This window comes from Podarcis vaucheri (assembly GCF_965113315.1).
Source record: "Podarcis vaucheri genome assembly, chromosome: 16".
In the NCBI taxonomy this organism is placed as follows: Eukaryota; Metazoa; Chordata; class Lepidosauria; order Squamata; family Lacertidae; genus Podarcis; species Podarcis vaucheri.
Window position 1 is genome coordinate 27,908,704 of NC_138754.1, and position 21,173 is coordinate 27,929,876.

At 47.2% G+C, this 21,173-nt stretch overlaps 1 protein-coding gene across 2 annotated transcripts; it reads left to right on the forward strand.

The window, feature by feature from the left end:
* The first annotated feature begins 1,825 nt into the window (after positions 1-1,825).
* On the forward strand, positions 1,826-20,975 carry SMPD4 (sphingomyelin phosphodiesterase 4). Of its 2 annotated transcripts, XM_082203112.1 has the most exons (20): positions 1,826-1,956; positions 3,301-3,384; positions 3,654-3,740; positions 4,184-4,326; positions 4,434-4,509; positions 4,894-5,002; positions 5,704-5,756; positions 6,419-6,573; positions 6,905-7,037; positions 7,706-7,777; positions 11,277-11,366; positions 13,887-14,032; positions 14,367-14,457; positions 15,143-15,246; positions 15,737-15,900; positions 16,396-16,604; positions 16,954-17,187; positions 18,589-18,720; positions 19,450-19,578; positions 20,416-20,975. In XM_082203112.1, the coding sequence occupies exons 2-20, from the start codon at positions 3,310-3,312 to the stop codon at positions 20,740-20,742; spliced, it is 2,529 nt and encodes an 842-aa protein (XP_082059238.1). In that variant the 5' UTR covers positions 1,826-1,956; positions 3,301-3,309; the 3' UTR covers positions 20,743-20,975. The 2 variants fall into 2 exon arrangements, with proteins under 2 accessions (XP_082059238.1, XP_082059239.1); XM_082203113.1 differs by lacking the exon at positions 11,277-11,366 and having other exon boundaries at positions 1,827-1,956.
* Positions 20,976-21,173: the final 198 nt, after the last annotated feature.

A 21,173-nucleotide genomic window follows, 5' to 3' on the forward strand; every position in this document is an offset into this window, starting at 1 on the left:
AAGGTATACCATCAAAAGCCCTGAATAACAGGATCAAGACAGACAGCACAAATCATTTTGAACCATCTTGTGAATTTGTGATGTTAAAATTTAAATCTGATGTTAAGAATTTAAATCTCTTAAAAGGTTCAGTTTCAGAATCTTTTTTTTCCCCTTTGCAAATTTTGCCACCTATTCCAATTTTAAAAGATGATGCTGTTAAGGTGCTACACTCAATATGCCAGCAAGTTTGGAAAACTCAGCAGTGGCCAGAGGATTGGAGAAGATCAGTCTACATTCCAATCCCAAAGAAAGGCAGTGCCAAAGAATGCTCCAACTACCGCACAATTTCACTCATCTCACATGCTAGCAAGGTTATGCTTAAAATTCTACAAGGAAGGCTCAAGCAGTATGTGGACCGAGAACTCCCAGAAGTGCAAGCTGGATTTAGAAGAGGCAGAGGAACCAGAGACCAAATTGCAAACATGCGCTGGATTATGGAGAAAGCCAGAGAGTTCCAGAAAGACATCTACTTCTGCTTCATTGACTATGCAAAAGCCTTTGACTGTGTTGACCACAGCAAACTATGGCAAGTTCTTAAAGAAATGGGAGTGCCTGATCACCTCATCTGTCTCCTGCGAAATCTCTATGTGGGACAAGAAGCTACAGTTAGAACTGGATATGGAACAACTGATTGGTTCCAAATTGGGAAAGGAGTACGGCAAGGCTGTATATTGTCTCCCTGCTTATTTAACTTATATGCAGAATTCATCATGCGAAAGGCTGGGCTGGATGAATCCCAAGCCGGAATTAAGATTGCCGGAAGAAATATCAACAACCTCAGATATGCAGATGACACAACCTTGATGGCAGAAAGTGAAGAGGAATTAAAGAACCTTTCAATGAGGGTGAAAGAGGAGAGCGCAAAATATGGTCTGAAGCTCAACATCAAAAAAACGAAGATCATGGCCACTGGGCCCATCACCTCCTGGCAAATAGATGGGGAAGAAATGGAGGCAGTGAGAGATTTTACTTTCTTGGGCTCCATGATCACTGCAGATGGTGACAGCAGTTACGAAATTAAAAGACGCCTGCTCCTTGGGAGAAAGGCGATGGCAAACCTAGACAACATCTTAAAAAGCAGAGACATCACCTTGCCAACAAAGGTCCGTATAGTAAAAGCCATGGCTTTCCCAGTAGTGATGTATGGAAGTGAGAGCTGGACCATAAAGAAGGCTGATCGCCGAAGAATTGATGCTTTTGAATTATGGTGCTGGAGGAGACTCTTGAGAGTCCCATGGACTGCAAGAAGATCAAACCTCTCCATTCTGAAGGAAATCAGCCCTGAGTGCTCACTGGAAGGACAGATCGTGAAGCTGAGGCTCCAATACTTTGGCCACCTCATGAGAAGAGAGGACTCCCTGGAAAAGACCCTGATGTTGGGAAAGATGGAGGGCACAAGGAGAAGGGGACGACAGAGAATGAGATGGTTGGATAGTGTTCTTGAAGCTACTAGCATGAGTTTGATCAAACTGCGGGAGGCAGTGGAGGACAGAAGTGCCTGGCGTGCTCTGGTCCATGGGGTCACGAAGAGTCGGACACGACTAAACGACTAAACAACAACATTCCTTCAGGCTACGTGCTGATGCTTGGGCACGTTCAATCGATCTAGTTGCCTCTTGGACTGCCTGTGTGAAACAGATAAGAGGAGCAGAGCGAAGAGAGACTGGGGGCGGGGCGGGGACAGTTCCGACCCGGAAACTAGGCGATGCGCGTGCCACTCTACCCTGTTAAGAAGTCTAGGAGCTCGTTCTCGGCGCGCGGGTCTGTCTCGCTGCGTCACTTTAGTGCACCCGCGGTTGTAGTCCCTAAGGGGAGGGGCGTGCTGGGGCGTTGTTGACGCGTTTGGTCTGCGCCCTGCCTGGCGGCGGACAGAGCGGAGAGGCGGTGGGATTGAAATGCCGGAGGCGGGAGTAGGTGAGCGGCGGCGGGTGGCCTCGTTGAGGAGGCGGAGGAGAGGCCCGGCACGTTGTCACAAAAGCCATGCGAGGCAGGCCCTGAGCTGCCTCTTCTTCTGGTTAGGGTTACTCGGGAGAAAGTCCCGCCGTGGCCCAGAGAGGCTCAAGTCCCTTCGGTCGGCGCAGGCTGAGCAGCCTCACCGCCTCCCTCCTGGCGGGCTTCGTGCCCTGGAGGCCTCTCCGCGCCTAAGGCGGCGGCTAAACAGCAGAAAGTCTTTCGAAAGTGTTGTTTGTTTACTTGAGATATTTATATGCTGCTGTTTGCATTTTTTGGCTTAAGGGCTCGGGCATGAATGCCACCAGAGTAGCTTACAAAAATCCGTGCTGCATTAAGAAGCTGCTTGCTTGCAATATATATATATATATTGCCAGCAAGCAGCTTCTTAACACGCACACACACCCACACCCACACACCCCAGACATACCATACGAGGGAAAAGGAATGTGAGGGAGAATGGAGGGAGAAGCAAGCTCAAGCACAAGGTTTTAAAAACTGCAGCCACCGCTAGTGGTGTTTCAGGGTGCCTTGCTTTTGGTAAAGAGTAGCTGCTCTTGTGAAGCACCCCGCCTCCAGTGTTAGAAGCTGATTTATGAAAGCTAGGAGCTAAACAGCACCTTAAACCTAGGTTACGAGTGCAACAACAGAATGTTTAGGTGCTTTTTAAAAAATAACAATACAAAGCTGCAAATGAATGAACTGCAGCTGAAATCTTATGTTCATTTTTCACATGCTCTAGTCCTCATCTGAAGACTGCAAAAAACAAATCCAAAGCCAAGCTCCCCCCCCTAACCAGTATTCTTATGAGGGTATTTTCTCCAGTCTTCAGAGAGTGGCTGGAAGTGGGGAGGTAGAGAAAGGTCCTCCTTTCCTTCCACTGCAGTTTTAATCTGAAATCATAGGTGCAGCACTGTGCCCAGACCTTGGAAGCTGCTCACGCTAATGAAATTCCTTATCACAAAACGCACCTAGAACAATGGGAGTCTCAAACGCTGCCCACCTTGTCAGATCCAAGTGCAGGTGGCAACATCCAGGGCAGTGCCTGCCACACACTCTTCCTTTCAGACAGGGTAACTTGTTGGCAGTCAGAATCCTCACAGGAGGGGCTTTGATGGCATCACTGTTTGAGCCACCCCAGAGCACTCTTCTCTCTCACACACACCCAGTTACATCCAGGAGCAGAGCTGATGATAACATTCAGGTCAGGAGGCTGAGGCATCTCCAGCTATGCAGCATATAATGAATGGTATCAACCAACAAGGCTGAGGTCCCAGTTTGAGGCCTTTCTTTCTCTCCTCTTGGCAGCTTGCTGAAATGACACCACCATTTGGCCATATCCGAGGCACGGAGATGACTGCCCATCACTTTCCTCAGCACAGTTACCTCTTGGTAAGTAAGAGGGTTTCACAGCAGTTGATCTCTGTGCTGTTTTGCCTTGAGTTTCAGAGCTGCTTTTGCATATTGGAAGGGTGGAGACCTGGGAAAGGGGCTCCTCCTGCTGGTTCTTGGCAAACTCATATCAGTATTGTGGGTAGACCAGGGCCTGGGTTCTTCACATCTCAGTTTGATCAGGTTGGGAATGACCTGCTTACAAGTGACTGATCAAGGGTTCTTTGCTTTGTCTGAGGTATATTTATTTTCTCTTCTGTTTAAAACAGGATAGCTTAAAGGCTGACTGTCTGAACAAGCCTTTCGCTCAGAGGTGCCATGATCTTGTGACTGTCATTGAAGATTTTCCTGCCAAGGTAGAAGGCTCATTACTTGTTCAGGCCTATAATATTTCCTTGTTGTTCTTCTTTGGAATGTATTGACCTTCTCTGATAAAATATATATGTTGTCAGGGTAGGGCAGACTGCCCTGTTCACTCCTGCCTAATGGAGAGAAAACATGAAAGAACCCAGAGCAACCTCATGTGTAAATGCAGACACAACTACAAATCAAATTGACAAACTGAAATAGAGAGGAACTGACTTGAGGAATTCACTTCCATTTTGCTGATGTCTGCTTGTCAGGTTTTGTCCAGTATTTCCACTAACTGTCAGTCTTGGGTCTCCTGGGAATAGTAAATTTGGCACAGATTGGTTTCTAGACAGAAAATGCCTTCTGTGGTTTGGAGCCCCTGGGAAGTCTTTGAGTCAAACAATGTATATCTTTGTTTTGAGCTTTTCTGTTTCTCTTCCCTTGGAAGGAACTTCATGCCATCTTTCCCTGGCTGGTGGAGAGCATCTTTGGCAGCTTAGATGGCATTATTTTAGGTTGGAACCTCCGTTGTTTACAAGGACGGGCAAACCCTACTGAGTACAACATTGCCTTGGACTTTCTTGATGCTGGGTAAACCTCTTTATTCAGGAGGGCGGTGGGAAGAGCTCTGATGTGGTTCCAAGGCTATACCCCCTATCCTTCTGAATGTTTTCTCTCTTGCTGCCTTTTTTTGGTAGAGGCCCAATGATGAAGTTGGTTTACAAGCTCCAAGCTGAAGAGTACAGATACGATTTCTCTGTCTCCTACCTTCCTGTAAGTATCTAGGAAAGGAGGTGATAAGATCCACACTACCACTTTGAATCCAGGATAAAATAGGCAGTGTAAGTTCCTAATCCTTTATGCGGAAGTCCCACTGATTTCATATGAACGTGTTGAGATTAAAATGGTAAGCTTGAAACCTTTTCCGCTCTCTGCGGCGCACAGATTCTGCCTATTCCTCAGCTTGCTGAGCAGTGGGAGCTGAAGCCTTAAACTCTTGGGCTACAACAGAGCAGAAGGGGAAGGTTTAGGGCTCCAGAAGTGGTTATTGGCTTTCCACACCTCAGATCTCAGGGGGACAAATGTTTGTACACCTTAAGGGCTGTTTCAGTCATAAGGTCTGTATTTTGTGTCTAATCATGCCATTGTTCGTTTCAGGGCCCAGTGAAAGCCTCAATACAAGAGCGGATTTTACCAGAATGTTCTTTGTACCACAACAAAGTCCAGTTTCCTCCATCTGGAGGCCTGAGCTTGAACTTGGCCCTTAGTATCCTTTGGGCAATAAGCCCAGTATCATTTGTCTTCATGCTGTGTGTATGTTTGGGGCGGGGCACAAATCTTGCAGTAGTTCAGTGATGCCAAACAGTCAGTGGTGAGAAGGAGACCATTCTGATTCTTGCAGCTTTCCAGGTTGATTTCTTTGCCCTCCGCTTAGCAAGGCCCTGGATGGAAGTTGTGTTCCCTCTCCCAAATTACATGAGAAGGGGCCAGCGGCTGCACATTCCACACAAACTTTTCAAAACTGCTTGCCACACAAGCTGCTCCAAGGCGATTGCATATGAGTGGCTCCTCCAGGTGAAGATAAATTGCATGGAAAGCCCATGCTCTGCCAGCTCTTAGAAGCCTGGGGAACAAGCGGATTGTTACACTCCCACCAGTTTCCCCACTATTGTGGAGGGAAGTCATTTTGGTTCTTTGCATGGCTGCAGCCTGCAAACTCTGATCTTTCTCAGCGTCTGTCTTGGATTTCTCCCTTAGATGTTTTTCCTTCTGTTTTAGCTGCATTTTTAAGTGTCTTGCCATGTTGATAAAGTGTTTAACAATAAGGGGCACTCCCACCTTCACACCCAAATCTTGAGAATAGAATAAAACACTGACTATAGACACTTCATTGGATGGTCTTGAATGGCCAAGACTTGATGCTTCTTCATGTTTTCTGTTGGACTTTATCCTTGACTCTACTGCCAGATCCCTTTGAATATTACATGTTCTACTTTGCATTAAGCCTGATTACACCGAAGGTAAGCAAAAAGGCAGCTGCTTCTTTCAGTGCATTGCCTACTGTCTGCTATGCAAATGAGATGAGAAGTTGCAGCATAGTTTCATGCCTCTTGTGGTTTATCCCTTGTTGACCCACCTCTCCCTCCCCCTCCACACTTGCCATGATGTTTGGTGGTGTAAAGTCAATATTTGTATAAATAGCTTCTTAAAGTGCTTGAAATACTCTGCCTGTCGGTCTTTCCCTTGGCACTAAAGTGTGCTTAACCATTTCAGCTTGTCACCTGAATGCTTTGCACTAAGAAGAGAGTGGCAGGGGTGTAGGGTTGCTAAACAAGTGGGGAGAGGGGGACTGAGCCCTGCAGAATTGCTCCTTCCTAGCAGTCCTCACTGCCTCTGTTGTTGAACTCTCACTGTAGCACATTGTGTACCAGGTTCGTTTCTCACAAAACAGCAGAGAGGGTGGTAAAATCTGGGCATGGACCATTCCAGGCTGTTGGCGGGAGCTACCGTCATAGAGGACTGCTCCTCCAGAGGAAAACAGAAGAGGAGCCGGGCATAGTGTGATAGAAAATTATCCTTTTGAGTAGCTTGAATTTTTTAGGCTTACCCATAAAGTTCTCTATTTGAGTTGATACCACAAGAGGAATGACTTGGGATTCTCTCTCTCTCCTCTGTGTTTCAGAACATCTCCACGGCCTATCATATCAGCATGTCCAACAGTGCTTACTTTGTCCTAGTGGATCGGTACTTGAAGTGGTTCCTGCCCACAGAAGGGATTGTTCTTCCACCCCCCTCCTCTTCCGAAGCAGGAGGGGCCGTCCCATCACCTGCTCCCCGGTGAGTACTTGTCCTAGTTTTCCAGATTACAGGTTCACGGTGTACAAAGATGGTAGCAGGAGTCATCTCTATATCCCAGCCAACACTATAGCTCTGCTCTTGCAATGAAGCTTTGAGTAGCTGAATTCTAAATTCCCATCCGAAATGGAGACTAAACCCAATTTTGGGGAGGGGAAAAAAATAAAAAATGCTGTTCTACACTGATGGAGGCCATGGTGCAGATTTTCCCCTGCTCCACTTTGTCCTTAGGCCCAACCCTGACTACTATCCTGTTTGGGTGACCCTTTTGGGGGGTTTCTAACTTGTGTCTTTTCTTTCTCCTCCCGTCTAGATCTCCCGCAATGTCGTTCAGCTCCTACGGGATGCATCCAGCAAGCCTTCTAAAAAGACATGTTGCTCACCAGACTTCGGTGAATGCAGACCCTGCTTCCCAGGAGATCTGGAGATCGGAAACCATGCTTCAGGTGTGTCCAGGAGGGAAGGAGGCTGTGGTGCAGCAGCTGCTCTGCCTGGCTGTTGCTGCAAGCTCTTCGGGGATATTGCTTTAGCTCAGCAGGGTGGGGGACAGGCAATTGTAGAATACCAGGCCTACTTCTGGGCGGGGCCTGGGGAACTGGGGAAACACACCTTTAAGAAAAAGAAGCGTTTGCTTTGCCTGTAGGAGAGGGGGAGCCTGTCTCCCTCCCAAGTGTTGCTGGGTTACAACTCCCCATCTCCATCCCCTTTGGACATGTGGGCTGCTGGGAGTTAGAATCCAACAATATCTGGAAGGTTACAGAGGTGTATCTGATTAAATTGTTTTTTTTTCTGAGGGGTTCAAGTAATCAAAAAGGGTTTTAGGGGTAGGCCTTCATTGCAGTTATGTGCCTTTTAGTACCTTTCTGCTGTTTCCCTGCCCCAGAATCCCAAGCTCTGTAGATCCCTAATCTGGGGTGGGGGACAAGTCAGCTAGCACAAACGTACCTGACCACTTGGTTTTTTGAACTTGCCACATCCAACACTGAGCTATGTCTTGAAACAGCTTCAGACCAGACCCCAGGAGCAGAAATCCCTCCAAAGGCCGGCTCTGGCTACTGCTGTAGTAGGTTCTTTGGCCCTATTCGGGCAGGTGAACAAGTTCTTCTCTTCCTAGGTTTTTGTTGAAATGTGGCTCCATCATTACTCCCTGGACATGTACCAGAAAATGCAGTCCCCTCACATCAAGGTAAGGGCCTGAGCTTGGGCATCTCTCGCTTGCTGGCCTGCCAGTTTGAGGGACTGCAGGGAAATGCAACTGCTGCTGCCTAGCTCTGTTCTCTGCTTAATGACAAGAGCTGCTGAGCGAGGAGAGGCTGTTGGCACTTAAATAAAAGCAAGCTGGGGTTGAAGTGGGCTTCTTTGATACATCAGCACTCGAGAGAGGAGTTCCAGTCAATGGAGAATGGCTTTGCTTTATGTCAAAGCCGAGGGAAGCTCGATTCCCGCAGATGCAGGCTGTGAGCATTGCATGTCTTGGAATGTCTGTGTTGTTCGAGTTAGAAATAGTTAAAACTGCCTGAGAGGAAAGACATGAATTTGGTAGGCAGTTTTTGGCAGGCCCTAATGATGATGCTAGGGAAAGGCAAACATTGCTCTCCAGTGCAACTTTTTATTGAATTTTTGTTGTTTACAAAAACATGAAGACACTGAAAAAACAGATAAGTAACAAAGAAAAAAGAGGGGGAGCAATACAGAGTTACAGAATGAAATAACAACAGCAAACCAGTATACCAAATAACAATCATACTTCACTGAAGGTTCTCTGCCTGCAGGCTGGGAGCTGTAAAGGGCCATCCCTAAACCTTAGCTTTGTTTGCTTTAGGAATTTATTTCAAACTTGATAATGTTTACTGTGGTTGTTGCAAGAACTCAGTAGGTCAGGGGTCAGCAAAGTTTTTCAGCAGGGGGCCGGTCCACTGTCCCTCAGACCTTGTGGGGGGTCCGTACTATATTTTGGAAAAAAATATGAACAAATTCCTATGCCCTACAAATAACCCAGAGATGCATTTTAAATAAAAGCACACATTCTACTTCATGTAAAAGCACCAGGCAGGCCCCACAAATAACCCGGAGATGCATTTTAAAGAAAAGGGCACATTCTACTCCTGTAAAAACACGCTGATTCCCGGACCATCCACGGACCGGATTTAAAAGGCGATTGTGCCGGATCCGGCCCCTGGCCTTAGTTTGCCTACCCATGGTTTAGTATTACTCTAATGCTAACCTGGAATCTCTTGCATAGAGAACCTGGGGCAGATTGGGAATTCTTCTGGTACACCACCCACCCACCTCCCTGCCTGAGTTGATAGAGACCATCTCTGATTTCATGTTGGGATAGTTTCAACTTCCGTGGTAGTTCAGGACTTCGTGGCAGCCATGGGGGCTGCCCCAGCATATCTTCGCCCCAACATGGATATCAGCAGGACACACCCTTGATCAGGCAGAGGGATGGTAGTCTTGAGTGTAAGAGAATCAACATCTTTCCTCTTGTTGTGGTTGGATCATTTCCCATTGAGGTGTGGACTTTCTGCTCTGCAAGTGTGGGGAGACCTGGAGGTGAATGGATTCATATTCCAGAGGCCTTAGGTGGATATTTCTGCTGGTGTGCCTGGATCTCAGGAGAGCCTGGCTGTGGGATGCTGAGCTCTTCTTCTCCCAGGTGGCCAAAATGGGGATGCAGTTAGTTATGTAAGAAAGGACCTCTGTGATGGTGGCTCTCCAGTCATTGAATGCTCTCTTGGGAAAGAGATGCTCACATGTCCCCTGAAATGCAGATTTGTCAGAACTAGGTGAAGAACTTTCTGTTTTCCCAGGATTTCCAGTTTCCTTTTTAAACCCAAGTTTTAGTGCTTTGTAGATACTTGGTTTCTTTATCGCAGGTTTTATTCTGGTGGTGTTTTAAAATTTGTTTCTGATTTTATGTGCTATGCTTTGCATTTTCCTTTCTGTATTTCAGCCAGATAATTTTTTCTTCCACTGATGGTGTAAAAATGTTGCAAGTAAATAAAAACACCCTTGTATTGCCAGCAGTGGGGTCTGAGGGCTTGCTTTAGTTAGGATTTGAACTGAAAACGTCACACTTTCCTTTCTGAATGCGGTGGCATCAGCTCTTACTTAATTTTACTGCATTTCTAGACTCACAAATACACACATCCTTCACCCTAAAGTCTTGGGAATATATGTGAGTAAAATCACTTAAAAAGTAAAGCCACCAGCCCCAAACAGTCATATGTTAATCAACTGCACCTGTCATCTACTGAAGCCCATATGCTTGGCAGTTCTCAGCAAAGTATTTCTGAGTGTGCATGACATTGTATACAGTTAACTCCACTTCTTCTTTCCTCGAAAATGCCCGTCTTTCCTTTCCTCCCCGTCTCATGCTCACTTGCCATCCTGTTTGTGTTTCTCCACATGCTGTTGCAGGGAAGGAGGCTCATGGCATCATTGTTGGTTGTGTGTATTCTGTTTGCATCCCATATTTTAATATCTGTGACAGTTTCTAGCGCCAGCTGCTACTGCGCTGCATTTCTAAATTTGAGAGTCCAGGGCCAGAGATTTAGGAAAAGCAGGGCCTGGGGATCGGCCCACTTAGATCCAGATTTGCCATGTATACAGTCTTGGGGCTGAATACATGCACTTTGTTTTGCCTTTCACTCTCTTGTGGCAAAAACGGCCTTCCCTCTCTCCACCCTCCCCCAACTGATCAGCTTTGGAGGCTGACTTGAATATTTTCTCTTAATGTTTTCATAGGGAATCATGAGTTCCAGGCTCACAGTTGCATATTCCGCAGCCCAGGCAGAGTGGATGTTTGCATTGGAGCCTTTGCTCCCTGTGGCTTGAAATCCTTGGTGTTTATACCAGGCTACGTGCCCTTGATTTGTTGCATCCTCACCTGCAGCTGCTTTGCCTCTTCTTTTACCTGAATTTGGCTTGGCCTGGCCTGGTATACCCTTGATCAGATTAGCGCACGCCCAGCACAAGGTGCAGGTGCAGGACTCCTTGTGTGGCTGCTTTGCCAGAGCCCAGTGGCGCTTGTTTGTGGACACACACAGAAGGCCACAAACACTATGCAAAAGCTGATTGGGAAAGTCCTGGTAAATCTTGATACTCATAACTGTGACTTGGGTTTCCCAGAATCCATTTGTTGACGTTAAATTCCAACTGTTGCTGCAAAGTCTCGAACCACCTCCACAGTTCCAGGAGCCAAAATGTGTGTAAGAACTGCCTTGCTGGGTAGAGAGAAGTCCCAGCTTCTCTCCAGTTTTGCCATTTTGAGCCAAACACTTCTGATAAGCCCACGATCCAGGAGCCCCCAGCGCTTACTGCCTAATACCTCTCTGCTGTCCCTCGCTGCCAAAACACCTTGGCGTTTGGGTTGCAGAGAAGAGCTTGCAGCCTGAAAATGTTTGCGCAACGTCAGAAAAGGGGGGGGGGGCTGTCAGACTTTGCTTGAGGCTATTTTGCACCAAAGATGTGTTGCTGCTGTTGTGTGTCCCTCTTCACATTGCCTGCATTTGTCATTCATTTGTGACTCATTCTTGGGTTTTGCTTTTTTGTTTTTTTCCTTGTCCCCTCCTTCTTCCTGGGCTCATTCTCACTGGTTGTTTTCCCCCCTGTTTCTTTCCATTTTTGCGTTTGCCTCTTCTACCCCTCCTGCCCCCCCCCTTTTGTGTTGTGTCTCTCAGCTGGAGGTTCTCCAATACCGGCTCAGTATCTCCAGTGCCCACCGCAGTAATCCTGCCCAATCCAGCTTCCAGGCCCTCCACACATACCAAGTATTTTCAGTTTTCTTTTCTTTCTTTCTCCCTCCCCGCCATTTCATTTTATTTGTCTAAAAATTAAAAAGAAAAGATCCTTCCTGCAGTTTGCAGTGTGGTGTGGGCAGACATTGGGGGTGTGGAAAAGTACATTCTGTGGGGCTGCTGTTGTAAAGAGGATTTTGAGAGTGAGACGTGGGCCTGCTCCTGTGTGCCTATTATTTCTCAGGGAGCACAGAAAACAATGCCAAGTCCAGGTGATGGATTTTCCCAAAGCTCGCTCATTCTCCCACTTCCTTACCCTAGGCAGCAACAACCTCCTGCGATGCTCCACCCACAAAAGGAGGGGTAAATGTATCGGGCTTCTCCTTTCTATGGAGTTGCCAGAGTCTGGTGACTTTGAGTGTGTCAGAAGCTGCCACAGCATTGCTAGGAAAGGAGTATGTCCAGTTAGATCAGCTGGTCACGAGCTTGAGCTCAAAAGCCATTTAGCTAGCAGCTTCTATTCTCTTAACTCCATTGGGTGATAACTGCAGAGAAGAGATGAAGCCTTTTAAGGCCCAGCCTAGCTTAGAACCGGTGGGGAAGCTGTGGAGAACCTCCAGACTGCCTACCAGGTCCATCCTCCCTGACCATTGGCCACATGGACTGCTGGGAATCTCGGCAATATCTGGAGGGTTATAGATGCTGCCCATCCCTGGATTAGGAAGAGCACCGGGGTCTGCTTGCAAGTCTTGATGAAAGGAGAGGTTTGGAGCACCCCTTTGCCACAGACGTTTGCTTTGCTAACTGGGCTGTGTGCTGCTTTCTCACCTTGCTCCTGTCGATGAAAGAGGAGCTTGGGGACGGCATTAGTCCTGCCCTGATTAAGTGTGTATGTGGGTGTCTTTTTAATAAAAACACATACATACACCATCATAATCCGCTTCAAGTTAAGAGCAGCTGCACAGGGCTAAAAACCCCATAGACAGCTTGAAAGGACTCATTTGGGGGACTGCATGTTTGCAGATCGCAACGAAAATGTGCATGCACAGATCATGGCTGCTGGGATTGGTTCTTTGTTTTCCTTCATCCCTTCAATTCCTTGGTGGTGACGGGGGCCAGTCAAAAAGGCATTGTGTGTGGTGTTCAGCCGTGAAGATCCCGCCTTTATATTATTTTCAAGAGCAGCTTTCTAGTCCTCATGATTTAAAAAGTGGTTACAGCATCATCTTAGATGCTGGGAATTATTAGGAGTTTGCGGTGTTGGGATCACCTCGTGAATCTCCTCCCCAAAGGTGAGATTTTTAGTGTATTAACTCCCATCCCTCCTATAAAATAGGCCTCTTCACCGGAATTGTGGTGGGCCCTAGAAAGGAGTGTTCTCCACCTCAGGGTTCAAGGTAATAATAATAAGGTAATAAAGACTAGGACCTAGGTGCATGGCTACACCTTGTCCACAGTCATACCAAATATTTTGAGAAGGGAGAAAAATCTTGATCAGCTGGGATTCTCAGTTTAAGCATAGCAAAGCAGTTTTCCCCTCACTAGAGGGGGAAACATTTAGCTTTTGCAATATTGCTGCCCTGCAAATCCTGTTGTTTGCCATTGTGACTGGGGCTGATGGAGGTCGGAAGTCCAGCCACATTTGGCAGGGCTATTCCAAGGCATTTTGCTGCCTAAGGTGGAGCAGCAAAGGGGAAGTGCATAGTATGCCACTGCCAGTTCAGACTTCATGAGCTTATTGGTGGAATTGGGGTGTGTGGTTTTTAACCCCGATATGTGCATCACTTAATGCTGCTTACATTGAAATGCACTTGTCATCCAACTGCCCATTCACCTATTTTGGAGATATCATTTTGGAGCTCCTCACGATTCCTTTTTGTTTTAACCACCCTGAACAATTCGGTATCATGAACAAACCTTCCTTCCTCACTACTTACCCCTAAACTCCATAGGCGTTTTATGAACAAGTTAAAAAGTACCTGTCCTCCTTTGGGGACCCTGTTTCTTTCATTCCGCCATTGGGAGAACTGTCTTAATTCGTTCCCAGTCTCTGCTTCCTGTTCCTTAACCTTTCCTCAGTCCACAAGGGGATCCTTTCTCTTATCCCGTGATTGCAAAGCTTCACTGGCAACATTTGGCTGGTGGGTGGATGCTGTGCTTGTGCTTTCTGCGGGACGAGCGGTGGCGGCGGATGCCCTGAGGGTGGTCAGGAAGGCAAAGTAGCTTGAGCCACTTTGTGAACAGCCCTGGGCAACTTAAGTCAGAACTGTACTGGAATGAGTTGCTCACGCTCTTCTCAGCAGTAGGCGAAATTACCTTCCTACACTCAGGATGGAAGTGTGGGACACCCTTCACTTCTGCGATTTGGTTGGCCAGGAACTAAACTAAAGGGTCTGCGGACACCTCTTTGCTCTGCTCTGTAGCGCTTCAGCTCTCTTTGCCCTTTCTCTCCACCCCCTCCTCCCTCCTGGCCTTCCTTTCTGGCAGGGAGAGGACTTACTCCTTTTTCCTCTTCTCCTACTCCTCTTCCTCTTGCTTCTGCTTCCGATCCAGGAGTCGTTTAAGCCGACGGAGGAGCACGTCTTGGTCATCCGGCTACTCGTGAAGCACCTCCATGCTTTCAGCAACAGCCTGAAGCCGGATCCAGTTTCTCCTTCTGGGCATTCCCACACTGCCAGCCCGCTGGAGGAATTCAAGAGGTAGGTTTGTTCTAGGCTCGTTCAGGTCAGCACCCTGTGCACCAGGGAGTAAACGTGCAGGAGAGGGCCAGCTCTCATGATTTTTCTGTTCCATGAATCCTATCTCTGTTCCTAGAAGAAGAGAATGGAATAAAAATCACAGATTCCCTCTCTGCATAAACCAAGAAACTAAGCACATTTCACAGCCTCCATGCATAGAGCATGCATAGCATGCATAGAGTTGACCTCTCCTGTATGGTACATTGAGCTGGAGAAGCCTCTCTGTTTCCATACCCAAATGTTATTCTTGCCTCCTGCTTTGCTTATTTTGCGGGGACCTCTCATGTGTTTGCAGGATTGTGATTCCCCGGTTTGTTCAGCAAAAACTCTACATATTTCTGCAGCACTGCTTTGGTCACTGGCCCTTGGATGCTTCATTCAGAGCTGTAAGTACCTCCGTTGAATTTTCTGTTTTGTGTGGACTGTGCTGAAGAGAGGAGAGTGTTAGGGCCAATTTTTTCCAACATGCAGATTTATATATTTTTTTCCATTCAATGTGATCATCAAACATGTGAGTGCAGCATGATTTGCAGATTGTGACCTCTGATGCAGAGTGGTTTATTCTTGTAAATTTTGGGAATGTGGCCTTTTTAAAAAAAGCAGGATCAGGTTTCTAGTCCTCATAAAGCAAAGGAAAAAGCATGAAAATGATACAATCTTTTTGCCAAAGGCTTAGAAAGCCAAGAGGTGTCTGGGCTGGCATCCCAGTGGATAAGCATCACCTGGAATTTGTCTGTTGTTGCTTTTATAAAAAGGCCAGCACTGGTTTTCAAAACTGTTTTGCACCTGCACCTCATCACAAGTGCTAAGGGCTGCATGGATAGCATAGGTAAGTCGGCACAGATTGACAAGGAAGCCTTTTTGTGCTAGCCGAAAGACCCGCTCATCACCACCACCACCGTTTCCACTTCTGACTCTGTCATCTCTGTATGTGTTGAGTGGTTGGGAAAGCCAGTAGGACAAGGCTGCTGATCCAAATCTTCACAAAGTCCACAAGTTCAGGGAAACTAGTTGCTGAACACAACTGTGCAGTGAAACCAACTGTAATAAAAACTAATCTTCTTGTCCCAGGTACTGGAGATGTGGCTGAGCTACTTGCAGCCTTGGAGATATGCGCCTGAGAAGCCCCTTCCGAGTGCCGAGTCATCCCTGCCTCGCAGCGTACCAGAGAAATGGTAAGTGTTAGGATGGTCTGAGTCACTGCAGATGGAGGGGAAACTCACCAGTTCCTGCAGTAAGCAGGTTGAGAGCTGTGTATGATGGTTCCAGGCCAGCCTTCCCCAACCTGGTGCCCCTCCAAATGGTTTGGAATACAAAAGGTCTGATCTGGGCAGTGACCCTTTGCCACTGGTGGCCACTTGTGTCCCTGTTTTGATTTGCGGGTGACTGCAGTGGTTGTGGGTGCCCACGTGGAGAAGCTTTGCTGTATCAGACTTGTCCCCGATTCCTGCTCTGCCCTTATTAGTGAAGGTCATTGTCATGGAAGTAAGAAGAGAAGCTGTAACCAAAGCCTCGTCTCCTTAAATTCTTGCCTGCTTGGAATGCACATTCTCCCAATTTGGAGGTGCTCACAGCATAATCCTGCAGGCCCACCTTACTCAGTGGCAGGGAAAGGGCAGTCCTCTTGCTGGCTATGTAATATGTCCCTTTGTGTTCTCTTAAAAGGGCCTCTTTTGTTCAGGAGAACTTGTTGATGTACACCAAGCTCTTTGTCAGCTTCCTGAACCGAGCTCTCCGCACCGACTTGGTCAGCCCCAAGAATGCCCTGATGGTCTTCAGGGTGGCCAAAGTTTTCGCTCAGCCCAACCTTGCAGAAATGATCCAGAAAGGTAAAACAGAGAGCATGAGAAACCTGCCCCCTTTCTGTCTCCCTCAGCAACCTGTCTGTTGCTTTTCCCTTTGGCAAATAGGAAAAGCCATCAGGGTGGAGAAGGTGAGAAATCTGGCTGGCTTGGTTGCTTGTCTAAATTCCTTCCAAAAAGCTCCTGGTGTGAGAGCCACTGCCACTGACCCAGTGAGAATAGAAGCTTAGAGTCTCCCAAGTCCAAATCCTACATGGCAACCTCCCTCAACTTGGAGTCCTCTGCATAGTTTAGACTCCAGCCCCAGCATTATACAACCATAGTGTACAATGGGGCTGTGGAAGGCTGCTATATCGCATCATGGCGGCTGACACCTTTGCCTCCTGAGGGCAGCTGATCATTGGTCTTAAGAGCCCATCCTTTGGGGCTGCCAGTTCAAGGTGCTAGCAGTAAGGCTACCTTGCAGCAGATTACATAGGGGCAACGATGTAAAAGGTGTTGCTTCCCACCCTTCCTTTGCAGGAGAGCAGCTCTTTCTGGAAACAGACCTTGCCCTTCCTCACCGCCAGCACCGCCTCTTCATTAGCCCTTCGTCTCTCGGAGGGAGCTTCCTGTCATCCCGAGCTCCGACCATCACAGATGCTTCATTTAAGGTGAAGAGCCATGTCTACGGTCTTGAAGGACAGGACTTCCAGTACAAGCAGATGTTTGGGCCGGAAGTCAGGAGCCTGGTAAGCTGCCACTTGTGGTTCTTGTGACATTTTGGGAGGTGTGCCTTGGTAGCCTTGCAGGTGCTGAGTCTAACATGTTGCTTAATTGGGAGGTTTGAAAGAGCGGAGATTCTTCATGACAGGACCTCTGCAAATTGAGCCTTCCCTTACTGCACCATAGTGACTTCCAGTGATTTGCGAACCAGAAGTCTAGAACCACCAGCACTTATTCTGAGGCGTGGTTTGTCTCAGATCTCTTAAGACTCTTGTTTCCCACAATGCTTTCTCTGCCACTTGCTTGCTTGGTCAGGGCAAGCTTTATATTCCTGGGACCTCTGCCTTAGTTGCTTGACTTGCTGTCTTTCATCAGGTGCTACGATTGTCCCAGCTCATCGGCCAGGCCCAGCAGACAGCCAAATCCATATCAGACCACTCTGTGGAGGCCACAACTAGCCATTCCTTTCTTTCCTGGTTCCGCTTTGGTTCCACTGACTTGAACGGCTCCTACACAGGCAATGACTTGGACGAAATGGGGCAAGACAGCATTAAAAAGACCGATGAATACTTGGAGAAGGCCCTGGAATACTTTTGTCAGATATTTCGGGTATGGCAACAAAATATATCCCAATTATGTTTATTTGCAATGCAGGGTGGTCTGATTAATTTGTGGATGGGTGACCTTTGCAGGGTCAAGGGCTGTATTCCCTCATGAGAATGGGATTGGGGGCGGGGGAAGGGGAACCAAAGTCAAGTCTTTTCATTCTCCCTCCATTTATATTGGTATACACAAACACCCTGAACCTTCAGGCTGCTATGCCGAGGAGCAACAGGAAGTAAGTCAGCCTGGCACAATGCATACATGACGCAATCTTTACCATTCTGGGCATCATGCCATGGTGGCTGGGTCACACATGTGTCTGGCTGCCTAAGACCCAGTCATAGAGGGATATTGGAAGTAAGATTTCAGCACTGAACTCCTGTCTTTTTAGGTAGCTCCCTCCTGCTGGCTCTCCTGTTTCTTGGTGCAGTAGGGTTGCCCAGGAGACAGCAGATGACCTAAGGATTTCCCTTTTGTACATTTTGCTTTCTTTCTGTGTAGCAACTGCAAATTACTTGAGAGGCAAGCGTTTGAGAAAGTGAGTGTTCATAGAGCATCATTTGAAAATGATGAAAGTATTTTTTTTGTGATGGCCTTCACTTTGAGGCATCTTGTCTCCACGCCTGGAGAGCTCACAGCTCTCTTTACTTCTGAGAGTTGGCTGCTTTGCTGTCCTAAGAAGTGGTTGGGGCAACCCAGTCAGATGGGCAGATAATAAAATTATTATTAAGCTTCAAACTGATCAGAGAGAAAGTGAGGGGCAGAATTTGACCCCTCCCTGTGGTGCAAGTCCCAAGCCTGCCCTTCTCTGCACAGCCTTATCTCTGATATGCCACTTTCTGGCCTCAAGTGTTTGAAGTAGCTTAGATGGTATAAGAGAGAAAATGGAAACAGGTTTACACTGTATGGAGAGATTTCAGCACTTGCTGCTGTGTGTTTGGGCTACTTAGCTGTCAAGATGTGTCAGCTTGCCTTTTTGGTGTGTAGTATTTATATAAACAAGGGACGCGGGTGGCGCTGTGGGTAAAACCTCAGTGCCTAGGACTTGCCGATCGTATGGTTGGCGGTTCGAATCCCCGCGGCGGGGTGAGCTCCCGTCTTTCGGTCCCAGCTCCTGCCCACCTAGCAGTTCGAAAGCACTCCTAAGTGCAAGTAGATAAATAGGGACCGCTTTATAGCGGGAAGGTAACGGCGTTTCCGTGTGCTGCGCTGGTGCTGGCTCACCAGAGCAGCTTCGTCACGCTGGCCACGTGACCCGGAAGTGTCTTCAGACAGTGCTGGCTTCCGGCCTCTTAAGTGAGATGAGCGCACAACCCTAGAGTCTGACACGACTGGCCCGTATGGGCAGGGGTATCTTTACCTTTACCTTTATTTATATAAACTAATTTTCAAATTGATGTTTGCCAGTTGAATGAAGCCCAGCTGAGCCAGCTGATGTTGAACTGGGGGGCAGCTCAGGATAAGAATGGGAAGAAGCAGCTTCCAGACTGCATTGAGAGTGAAGATGGGCTGATTCTCACACCTCTTGGCAGGTACCAGGTAAGAGGGTGGCTGGCCTGGCTAGTTTTGCTAGGCTGCAGTCAACATTAATTTTTCAGTAATCTTGTGAGTAGCTGAAGATTTGAGTCCAGATTACGGGCCAAAACAACCCTTGTTCAACACTCCTTGGAAAGGTTTTAGAGGCTTAGGCCAACCCCCAGACCCCACCCCCCCCAGTAGTGTTAGAGGAATTCTATTAAAGAACACAAAAACTCTCTAAGAGGTACAGTGGTACCTCAAGTTACAAATGCCTCAGGTTACAAACGCTTCAGGTTACAAACTCCGCTAACCTGGAAGAGTTACCTCAAGTTGAGAACTTTGCCCCAGGATGAGAACAGAAATCGTGTGCTGGCAGCAGAGCAGCAGTAAGAGGCCCCATTAGCGAAAGCATGCCTCTAGTTAAGAGCAGTTTCAGGTTAAGAACGAACCTCTGGAACGAATTAAATTTGTAACTAGAGGTACCACTGTATAATACATCTTTGATTATTAACTTCAAAAAGAAAAACTGATAAAGAGTTGGATCTAATGGGGTTGAAAAGCAGGCCAGTCTTGGTCTGCTGCTGTAACCTTGCCTGAATTCTGCTTGTAGCACCTTTATGACTTAAATGAGTCTGCAATGGCCTAGCCTGTTTAGCTCTTAAAATTTTGAAGAGCTGCCACCTTGTAAAAAAAGTCTTGAAGCTCAAAGCCTTTTAAGGGTACAACTTAAAAGTGCAACTGTTCTCCTAGATCATCAATGGCCTACGCAGGTTTGAGGTGGAGTACCAGGGAGATCCTGAGCTTCAGCCCATCCGAAGTTACGAAAGCACCACTCTTGTGAGGCTGCTGTTTCGGCTGTCCTCAGCCATTAATGAACGAGTAAGTGCTGTGCAAAATCTCCTTGCTGCTCTTCTGAGTCCATATGTCCAAAACGCTACACTCTGGGTGTTCTTTCCACAATGCTTGCCCTGCTCCTTTCTGTTCGGAAGATTGACACCTTTCATTTCAATCTGTTGCTTTTCAAGGCAGTTTGCAAGGAACACACTGTAATCCTATACCACCGTAAACCCTTACACACACACACACACAGAGAGAGAGAGAGAGAGAGAGAGAGCGCAACAGCCCTTCATCTTCTGGATGCTGCCAGACTTTCCCTCCCTTCAGTCTCAGACCTAACAGCAATTGGAGCTGAGGCTTTTTCCTGGTAGTAAAGGAGGAAGCAAGCTGCTTTGGCCCATGAATGGGGCCAGGCTGGTCCTCTCCTTTGTGTGACCATCTTCCTGGAAGATGTAGGATGAAGGCTCCCAGTGGATCTCCTGGTCCAGTGGCAAAGGCTGGAGAATGAATTTCACCCCTTAATGGTATCAGACCCTAGATGTGCTCTGTTCCCAAAGGTATCAGTCCCACTCCAAGAAAGCCAACATTCTCTGCTTGGGGAATTGCTGGTGCTCTTGGCAGCTGTAAACATATATGACAGATGTTATTCTCTACCTTTGGCTTTCCTGAACAGCTGCATTAAAGGGAGTTCCTTTTGACTGCATTCCTGAAGCTGGAAGTGGGCTTGTGTGTTGGGCAGAATAGACTGATTTAGGTCCTTTCCAAGAAGACCTCTTCACAAAACCTATTAAGAAGTCGGTCCTTAATTTCTCATCATTCAGACATAACTGTTTACCAAACATTCCTTATTTGCACTGACTTTTTTCTCTCCATGCTTAGTTTGCAGACCAAATGGAGAGACTCTGTGCCAAGGAGAACTTCCTTGGCAGCTTCTGCCGCTACCATCTCACCAACCCCTCTCTTGTGGAAAAGGCCAGGCACAGCCCACTGAGCCAGCAGAGGCTGGGGCAGATTCAACAGCCAAGAGTCAGCCTTCGGTTTCTGGCAAGCTACAGGACTCTCCTTTCTTTACTCATGGTATACTTCATTGCCTCGTGGTTCTGCATCAGTCCAGTGACCTGTACCTTCCTCCTCCTCCTGGGATATCTTTTCTATGCCACAGTTATGACTCTCCTGACTGAAAAGAGAAAGCCTCATCAACACTAACATTTTACTTTCATTCATTTATTCACATTGCTATAGGAATCCCCTCCCCTAAGATCAGGGGCTCAGAAAGTAGCTTTTGACTAATTAAGCCACAGGACTTTGATTTGAGCATCTTTTCTTGAGTTTGAAAACTTTAAATGTTTTTAATGAAGTGGAACAGAAGGCTCTACTTTTCTAAAAGCTCTGTCAATCTGTAAATGTTGTTTTGATAAACTTTTTAAAAAACAAACAAACCACAGGCTCTATAGTGAAGATTTTGGCAGGGGGCGGGAGGGATGGTACAGCAGTGGGAGAATGAATCTGAAACAAGCAGCTTGGCTTAGAAAAAAGTAAAGTGAATGGCAGCTTTTGAGCATCTCACACAAACATGCTGGCACACTTTTTTACTCCCCATCATTGTAATGGGGCTTAGGCAGAGCATGTACACAATG

Coding starts and splice junctions, on each gene's coding strand:
- SMPD4 (XM_082203112.1), top strand. CDS start 3,310: ATGACACCACCATTTGGCCATATCCGAGGCACGGAGATGACTGCCCAT. Junction 6,574..6,904: donor GTCCCATCACCTGCTCCCCG/GTGAGTACTTGT, acceptor CCTCCCGTCTAG/ATCTCCCGCAATGTCGTTCA. Junction 14,458..15,142: donor TGGATGCTTCATTCAGAGCT/GTAAGTACCTCC, acceptor TTCTTGTCCCAG/GTACTGGAGATGTGGCTGAG.